The following is a 9,678-nucleotide window of genomic DNA, read 5'->3' as shown; positions in this document are numbered from 1 at the left end:
TCAAACTCTAGAATTCATATTTCTGACCTCTAATGGTAAGCTATCTTAAACTGAAGCACCTAAAAAAGAAAAACTTTTAGGACCAAACTCCAGTTTCATTTTGGGTAGTTCAACTGACAGAAGTCTGTTCCTGGTGTTGAAGTTGTGATTTTTCCTCGTGAAAGGCGTACATACATTACCATGTAGGCAGTCAAAAACACAGAGACAAACTTTTCTATTCTTTCACATAGGAGTCTACCCGGTCGTGAACCTCTAAAGCATCGTTAGGAAGTCACATTCCCCTTGTCAGTTTACTGTGCTGTTAAAATGCTTAAAGAATAATGGCTGGCTGTTTGTAACAGTCGTTAGGTTGTCGGATGGCGATAAACAATGCACGAAAGGGACCGAATCACTCGATAATTCTTCGGAAAATTATCGGATCAATGACCTCGGTCTGTTGTATACAAGACATTCTTCGGTTAAAAGGGTGGAAAAAAAGGCTCGATTTTCCGCCATGGACACCATTCTGTAGGCACTAGTCTGCTGGCAGCCGGTTTTTTCTCTAAGGGTCACTAGGACGAGTGTTTAGTCATCGCGAACGCAAAAGGGTGGTATGGCGGTGGCCGAGTAGGGAAGAAGGCGGGACAAGGGCGGTATGGCCGAGTAGGGAAGAAAGCGTGCCGCGCTCATGTCTCCTCCCATTACCCTTTAGCCAAAACGTCTCGCCTCATAACCCCTACTGAATTTCCAGAGAAAAACAGACTGCCAGCAGTCTCTGTAAGAACATGATAACTGATCCACAATAAAAACAAACAGTCAGGTTCTTTTGTCCTTTGAAATTTATGGCCAACCAAAAATCTTGTGGGAGGCCCGCCATCTCGGCCAAATCACATCTCCACAGCGCGGACGGAGGTGCTGTGCGGGGCGGGGGGGGAGTGTTAGCCCTCCCCCCACGTTTTCGCTGTAAAAATACATGAGCAAAGCAAAGGATAATATAATACCACTTGTTACGAATGTTACGCAGCTCGACTTCGTGTTGTTAACGGCAAACTCCGTGTTGGATGTATGTGGACGATATCTCTACAGCGTTTTGGCCATACAACCGTTACCTGCGAACAAGAGATTATCTCTTGTTGCGAATGTGCACGTGCATGTGAATGACTTCAGAGTTTTCCAAGGCCTCTGTTTTGCGCTGTCCCCTTTAAACATTAAGGATCAGTTTTTAACTGTCTCCTGACTGTGGACAGCGTTTTCGCTGAAGACGATGTTTGGCGTCTGTCGGAAACCGATAAAATGCGCGTTTTCACGATATAGAAAAACGCATTAGTGAGGACAGGACCCGAGAAAACAAAAAACAAACATATCTTCCCACGAAACACAGAGCTATTACAGGCCAATATGCTCTAAATGCATTGACTACAGCGTTTTCAGCACCAAAATGTTGCTGCAATTGTGAATTTCTTGAATGATTGTACACCGTTTAGACAGCGTTAGTTGAATCTCGCTGAAGGAAAATGGTTAGATTCCTGGCTTATCACAAGGTGTTACAGTGGAGTAAATTTCTTGTGCCGAAAGTCGGATTGGATATTGAATTTAAAGGCTCGATAATACAATTTAACACCTGTACGGTGAAAAGATTGCTTTTGAAGCGCTGGAAGTTTGTGATTGTTGCATGCCTCGCTTGCTATTTTAAATGCATTATTCTGCCACTCAGAAGACTTAGGCCCCATTTATATGGTCTCGAGTATGTCCCCGAGATAACCCTCCCCACGAGGCAACTTTGTCGAGCGTTTATATGTGAAAACGGTTTCCCTACAGGCCGAGTCAAACTTGACTCTGCATCATTACATAACCCTTAATTAACAATCAAATGCGCAAATGTCCCTCTTTCTTTGAGTTTCCCTCGGTCATTCGATCACAGTGGGATTTGCCGAGTTAATTTTCACTTCTCTGAAACAAATTTTTGCTTTTTTAACACTTAATCTAGACATTTAGTGACACTCGCCACGCCCAGGGTTGTCCCGGTTAGGCGCGCCAGAGTGTTTATATGAAGACAAGTTGTCTCGCCTGCCAGAGATACTCTATACCTGCCGAGGCGAAAGAACTCGCCCACCCGAATTGTCTCGGCCCCCACCTTACCGTCGCCCCCCCGAGACGGGTTTGCGATCGTCATGTAAAAGGCTGCTTGAATTTTAAGTGAAAACCAGGATTTCATCACAGGGAAGCACGCTCTGGTAAGTGCGTGGATTCTCTTATCCCCCAACCAAGGTTTTTCTTGTGAAGGGGAGCAACACAAGGTCAACGGGTTGAAGTCACAACCCAATGGTGCAACCATCTGAACTGAGGCAGATGTTAAGCACACGGATAGCATGATCTTACCACTTATTCTAAGACCCTGGTTTGTGGTCCGGTCTGGGTGTTGAACCCACGACATTCCGCCACGCAGTTTGGCGCTCTTACCAACTGAGCTAACGATAAAACCAAAAACCAAAAAGCTTAAGATAACAAAAAAAACTATAAGGAGGTTGATGGCGTAACTGTGCAGACTCGTTGGTATCGACGATTGCTTGTCGAAAAATGGGTAAGATCAAATTGTCTGCACAGCTTCTTTTTTACTCCCTTCTATCAAAAAAGACAACACGATATATATATTTTTTTGTTTAGTTATTTATCCTCCAGCGGATAAGCAATGCAAAAAAGAATCTGAGTATCGTTTATTTTAATCTACAGCTAATCAATTTTAACCTTAATCTTTACTCTGCCAATATTATATATTTCCTTTCAAATTACAATCTATGTGTATTTCTTAGTGTCATTTTTTGATCAACTCATCACAAAAAAAAATTCGTCTCAGTGGAAAAGCTTCAGTTTAGAATATAATGTTTTTCATTGAATTTTATGCCTTTTTATAATCCCAGCAACTCAGGCTTCTCACAATAAGCAAGCAAGCAAGCAAGCTGACTGAATTCATTCCAAATGCTTCTCAATATATAATTGTCTTCGGCAAAATATACACTACCCGTGACATTTGTAAAAGTAGCAATACTTTTAAATAAATCAGCTTGACACAATATTCACAGTATAACGTGAAACTGGCATTGTAGAGCCTTCCTTTCTCCTAAACTTTATGAAAATACTTTATCGATTGATCGGTTGATTAATTGAAGGGTTACTTTATTAATAATAATTCATGAATTGTACAAATTCGTATAAATAATAAATTGGTATAAATTTAGCTTAATCTTTATTTTATTTAATATTTGTGTTTTGTTTTTTATTCTTGTTTGTTTTTCCTTTTGTTTGGTTTGGCTTTTTTGGGTATCCATAAGCTGTAATGATGAGTTCTTTTTTGGGTGTGTCTTCATGCCTGCGTTTTCGACTCCTGCTGAGCTTCAATCCATCCTTTATAGGCCCTGTTTACAGGGAGGAAGGGTTACCCTAGCAGGAGGGTCAAAGATAGTCTGGGTTTAAAAGCAAAATTTTACACGTAGTGTTACCCTACCACCCGGAACAACTTAATCGTAAACAAAATGGCCGACAAGGGAATAGCTCTGCTTGGTAAGTCGATTCTCCTGTCTGGACTGCTGTTTACAAGTGTTACCGAATGCCGTTATGTTACGTATTATTGCCAGACAACAACAACAAGTTGCAATGTCAAATGCAGCCCTGGTTCAGCCCAGTTGTTTGGCTTGAGCAGGGTAGGGGAATTATCCCTAGAAGAGCGTTTACAAGGCGGCTAAGGTAACCCTAGGGTTCAGCAAGAGTTACCTTCGACACTCGAAAATGGCCAACAATTTGAAAATGACACCATGTTATTCATTCAACTGAGAGTTAGTTGGTCTTCCGCTAACATTTTACACTGAGACCAACCTCTGTCTCCTCTGTCTCCTCTGTCTCTTTTGTCTCTTTTGTCTTTCGTAGTCTAGCTGATCATCTTACAGCACTGCTGTAGTCCGCAGATTACTCAGCATTACTGGGTCGGTGAGAGGTCTTGTGCTGAACGTGTCACAAGTAACTGTACAATGTCGTTTCGCCCGATTTCTTTTAGTTTCTCAGCAAATTGCCGCAGAGTAAGCTCTGGATATTTTGTTTGTAACTGAGTCAGCAGCATCTTAGATGGACTCCCGCCTTCAACACCGAGCTGATCTCGCAAAGAGTTGCGTACTTCGAGAGGAATTTTCTTGAACTTAGAAGCTAACCGTTCGTAGTCGCGTCTGAACCACAATCTTCCATTATCAATCTTTAAGCATATCTCGTCAAACACGTCCAAACGGCTGCTCTCTAGCTCCGCCAGGGTAATATCACCTGTGAGATGCAAAGATAATTAGTCGAGGCATCCTCTCTCTCTTTCTCTTACCGACTGTAATACGTGGAGAACACATCTCACCGATCAGCCAACAACTTTCAACACAGGCACTTTTCTGATCAACCAAAGGGGAAATTTTCAAACCCGTCTGAAACTATTCGTATAATAGTGGATTCTTAAGCGGTTTCTATTGGACTATCTGAACCGCTATTTCTTTAAGATATTTTCGTTCAATTCTTTATCCCCTCCCTCCCTTTTCCTCTTTGGAATAGGCCTGTCTAGATCTTACCCTTATATCTACTGAAGAAATGACCTCCGTTAAGCAGCAGTTCCAGCCTGGTCAAAAGTTATACGGCTTGATTTTAAGTCTTAACAAAACTTATTCTGATAGGAGACGGCAATTCGAGAGACATCTTTAATTTATTTAAGTGTTATTGTCAAAAAAACAAGCATGCACGTGGTTGTCTTGACTACCTACAGATTTATGATGTTACTCACCCACGAGGTTTAGTCTCTCTTGTGAGGTAGACGCAGGCTGTTGGCGGTTAAAGAGTACAGCACTGGGGGCATTAGTGAAAAAACAATGACATCTGAAGCCAGGTTGGTTGGATTGCCTCGTACTGAAAACCGCCAACAGTATCAATATTGCTAAGACTGCAACTAGGAGTGCCACTGCTACCCAAAGTGTTTTGTTTTCAGTGCTTCCTTCTCTTGACTCGGGCCATGTCATGCCTCCACCTGTGTAATTGCTATTTCCCGACCAAAAAGAAGTAGGTATCCGGGACACGCGCGACTGCCTCTCTTGTTGAGTGGTCTGTAAGGTCATTGAGATCTTTTGACTTTGCCTGGTTGATAGTCTTCCGTGTGGCGATGTTTTAGAAGCCTTTGTAGGCATATTAGGGCACGGCACTGAACGGGCTTTACACTTGTTCTGATAATGCGCACATTCCTGCGCCATTTCGTCCTTCCCGTCTCCGCAGCATTTCTCACAACGAAAACAACTGAACACAAATGGCAAATGATAATACCCCTCAGCGCATTTATCGTCACACTTAGTGTTCGAGAATAATGTGCAGTTCCTTTTTATCGCCTTTCCTTCCGAACATACAGTACACGCCTTGCAACGCGCTTTCCCGTAATTGTCCGAGTATGTTCTGCCAAGTTGGCAGGAAATGCAGTGAACTGGAGTCCTATATGCAACAGAAGTGCCGCAAGGGACGGAAGGCTGCGATCCCGCGGGACAGTCGGGACATTCTAAACATCTATACCTCCTCCCTGTTGTTGCATTCCAGTGGATTTGTTCAGGCTTGCACGGAAAGTCTGCGACAGCTCCATAAACCTGTTTGGGCAACGAAATAGTTATTCAGTGTCAACTCGACAATTTCACGCTTTATTTTCACTACTGCTTAAGTAGTGTTTCTAACTGCGACTATCAGATCTTCACTCTTTAATCCGCAGTTCAAATATATGAATTTCATATTCATACTCATAAATTGTACTTCTTACACTGCGATGCACTCTAACATAAAGCTATTTAGTATGGTGACTGTAAATCAATCACAACAACTCGATCAGCTCAAAAACATCTCAGGATATAAGTTACTTTTCTATTCGAAGCAAGCAAAAGACGTGTTTTGTAGTAAGATGCGCGTTTTGGTTTAAGACTGGCATAACGTGAATAATATATTCTGTCTAAGTGCCTCCATAAACAAACTAAAACCGAAAGTGCCATGAATCGTCTTTGGTATTTTTACCACAGTCGTGGAAGCAAGATTAAGAAATAGTCGACAGATACGGCGCCTATTCGAGCGAAACCAGCGCCTGCTTTCCGCGCAATTCTTGAGAACCACAAAGAAAGAGACGGTTGCTTTTAAAAGTACTCTTTGCCGGATGAACAGAAGATGAATGCAATGACTTGGTCAGCATAGGCGCGATAAAAATTCTGTCCGTTGAGCCGAAGTTCTTTAAAAAGGTGAATATGGCTGGCAACTTACATTCGTGCATCAAAATTAACCCTCCCTCAACTTTTCGTTGAGTTTGAACCCTGGGGGCCTCTTGATATGAGCCCGGTCAACCGGGCTGGCTCGGTTTCCGAGATCTCGCCTCACCACTCTTTCCTTCGTAAAAATTTCGATGTGTTTATATGAGAGGCCGGGCTGGCCCGGTTACCGAGATCTCGGTTTTTGCAACCGAGATCTTGGTAACTGGGATGAAAATTTTCCCTTATAAACACTCCAGCTCGGGTGACCGAGACGAGACTTTTTCGACAAAATAGCTTCGCTTTCGCAACATACCGGCCAAAATGTACGTATTTCCACTTCAAAAGTATACGAATTAGTTTTATCAGTGAAGTTACAGGAGTTCACAAAACTACGACAGTCGCGAACGATACAAGTATATACCATTTTGGTTGTGTTTCCTGAATTTCATCCCGGTCGACCGAGCTGAAATTTCCAATATGAACTGACCACAAAATCCGTCCTGGTAACCGAGCCAGCCCGGTTGCCGGGCTCCTATGAAGAGGTCCTTAAAACAAGCCTTTCGTTCGGTGAACCGGATACCAGCCTCACCAAGTCTCGACGTCGTAATATCTTAGTCGCAAGATTAAGTGTACAGGCTTACGATACATGCATTAGCCAACGGCTATTAAATTTCTAGGAACATTTTTATCCATCCGATCAATGTCGATCGTCATTATTTGTTTCCTGTAATAAATAAATGTGTTACTCTTTTCTACAGGGTTATACTTTTTTCGTCAAACTACGTTCGTATCCGATTCCTGCAGCTAGACGAAAACACCTTTTATAAGTCTGCGTACACTGAAAAGGCCTACAATTGCTTAGAGTTTTTAAGACAAAGTGGTCAATATGTTTCGGCCGTAACTCGTGAAAACTGAAGTGTCCTGTGGATTTTCAAGGTCTTCCTAAAGCTAGATGACCCTTGACTGTACATTATAAATTGGCTTTGAATGTCAGCCTAGATAGTGTAGCTTCAAATAATGTACTAAACTGCTTCTGTTTCGTTATTTTCACGGATTGAAAAATAAATAAAGTGGTTTATAATCGATCAGGTTTTCGTATACGGTTTACGCAATTTCGCCCACATAGCGTCGCGTGCCTCTGCACACGCAGTTTCATGTACATAGCGGTTAAATAGCTACATCCCACGCAACCTTGTGACTGCGTTTAATGGAGAATATTTTGATGAGTCACCATGAGTGTAGGTTACACCTTCTGCAGTGGGACCTTTGTAACGCCACATCAACATACATGTGGCATAATCTTTATCACTTTGTCTCACCCGCCATCGTTCGCTTTAATTGTCTTGATCTACAAGATCTATTCAAACTGAACAATTCTGCATTGCATTTTCTTAATCGTTAACACAGTAACGGGGGATCAACGTGAGGAGAGGTTGTGCTTATATATCGAGTGAGTTACAGTTTAAGTGTTTTCGTTACACAACATTTTCTCAGTTGTGCTAGCGAAGCATTTTCTGTTAAAAGGACAAACGTGAAAGATCATCATTCATTTGAGCCCTATACTTCATTTCATTGTGTTCATTTAGAAATCCCGAAAAATAGCCATGTAACGACCTTTTCGATGTTATGTACTGTATTTGCGAAGATCTCTAACCTAACTGTGATGGTGTCGGCGATAAAATACTACAAACGAAGATTGTAATTCTCAATTGGGTGACTGAACACGTATGCACAAAAACAAGGGTATTAAAACAATTAATTAAGATATCGCGACTCAAAAGCCTTGTCAAATAACACAATTTAACTTGAAGGTTCCGGCTATTTCTTTTTCTAAACAAGACATGTACATAAGAACACAAACGTTTCTCATCGCTGTAATTGAGATTGATGATGCAAACACAAACCTACTTGCGTAAGCAAATTTACTCAGCGGCAGCAATTAGCTTACTTACAGTTGTATAAACTTAGGAAGCAATCAAAACACAGTCACATTATTCTCCCTTCACAGTTATTTTTTTCCTTCGCCGTTAAATAAAATATTTAAGTTGTGTTCTCACCAAAAAGCAAAACATCATGATTGAGACAGGACTCGATGTTTTTTCCATCGTGGCGGCGCATCTTGACGACGATATACGTGGTTTGCAGAGTGATAGGCTCATTGTCGTCTCGTTGAGATTTCTTTTATACTGCAGAGAAGGAAGATCACAAACTGCTGGTTAGATGTCGACACAGCTGAGTCGAACGAAAAATGCACAAGTAGTCACCACGGACTTTTGAAACAGGAAAATAGTGTGAACAGTAGCCTACGAGACATGAGTCATCACAGAAGTGACCTCACGCACAATGAAATGCCTCCAAAATTGGGGCGCAATATTGTGTATTTGCTAATATCATCACCTACCTTACGATGCGTTCTCTTTTTTTGCTCTCTGTCTAGAATCAAGTCAGTAGTAAATATTATCTACACGCCTAAGCATGCACAACGGAGAAAAATAAGTTAATGAAAGAACGAGGGAAAATGATTACTTTAGCCCCGAGAGGGTATCAAGTATTCGGGGATTCCCCTCGAGGGAGTGTCGCGTCACACAAACATGAAACAAACCAGGCGAACGACGAGTTACCCAACAGGAACATCAGTGACCTTATAAGAAACTACTTTACACCGTGTTTCTCTGGGGTATAACGTACAGTGCGACCTCCCTTGTAACAACATCAATAATAAACTCTCGAGAAGATGAGTGATGTTCCTCAGCCCTGTCAAAATTTTACGATTCTGTGATTAGTTTAAGCAGCCGGTACCCACAGTTTAAGGCCACAATGGTCCAGATCTAAACGATGGTCAGACTGAGATCCAGGAAAAATGGTCCTAATGTGCATTTTCCAGGCTTTTGCGTTTCTAGCACAGGATATTGGCAGTTCCAGTTTCCTGGGGTGATTAGCCTCGCAAGTCGGTTGATTCTTTCAAGAACAAAACTGAAAAATTTTCGTTTATTCTGGAAATCATATTTAGTTGTCAAATATCTAAACGATCTCCATAAAACGATGGAAACCAATTTAGATGCGCGCCTTCAGATGAAAACGGCACGACGACCATACCCTTATGGCAGGCACATACTACTGGTATAATTTACGCAGGGAAGTACCCCCGAGATTTTTCTTGACACAAACTGGCCCCGCCAAATCGTTCAAAAACACTGCTATACAACATTTTGTTGCTTTAACGATGTTAGAACACTTAGCCCACCTGGTTTAGCCGCGCGCCAAAGAGTGTATAACATGTTAATAACATATAACGTTTTGCCGTGGCTTATTGTATGCTGGTCTACCCTTTATCACCTTATGTCGTAGCTTAGTGATGATCTTCTTTGTAATTATATTTAACAATTACATTATGAGTTCGAGATTACTATCG

General features: G+C 41.8%; 1 protein-coding gene across 2 annotated transcripts; it reads right to left on the bottom strand.

Annotated features, from left to right (window-relative positions):
- Positions 1–2,626: 2,626 nt before the first annotated feature.
- On the bottom strand, positions 2,627–8,790 carry LOC149105767 (uncharacterized). 2 transcript variants are annotated; one of them, XM_089271283.1, is made up of 4 exons: positions 8,668–8,790; positions 8,324–8,452; positions 4,784–5,624; positions 2,627–4,284 (listed from the first exon to the last, which is right to left on the bottom strand). In XM_089271283.1, exons 2-4 carry the CDS (start codon positions 8,423–8,425, stop codon positions 3,950–3,952), a joined length of 1,278 nt encoding a protein of 425 aa, XP_089127409.1. In that variant the 5' UTR covers positions 8,426–8,452; positions 8,668–8,790; the 3' UTR covers positions 2,627–3,949. The 2 variants fall into 2 exon arrangements, with proteins under 2 accessions (XP_089127409.1, XP_089127408.1); XM_089271282.1 differs by lacking the exon at positions 8,668–8,790 and having other exon boundaries at positions 8,324–8,600.
- Positions 8,791–9,678: the final 888 nt, after the last annotated feature.

Source organism: Orbicella faveolata, unplaced genomic scaffold (assembly GCF_042242905.1).
Source record: "Orbicella faveolata isolate gen_17 unplaced genomic scaffold, um_ofav_v1 contig_34, whole genome shotgun sequence".
Classification (NCBI taxonomy): Eukaryota; Metazoa; Cnidaria; class Anthozoa; order Scleractinia; family Merulinidae; genus Orbicella; species Orbicella faveolata.
This window is presented reverse-complemented; position numbering and strand designations above follow the sequence as displayed.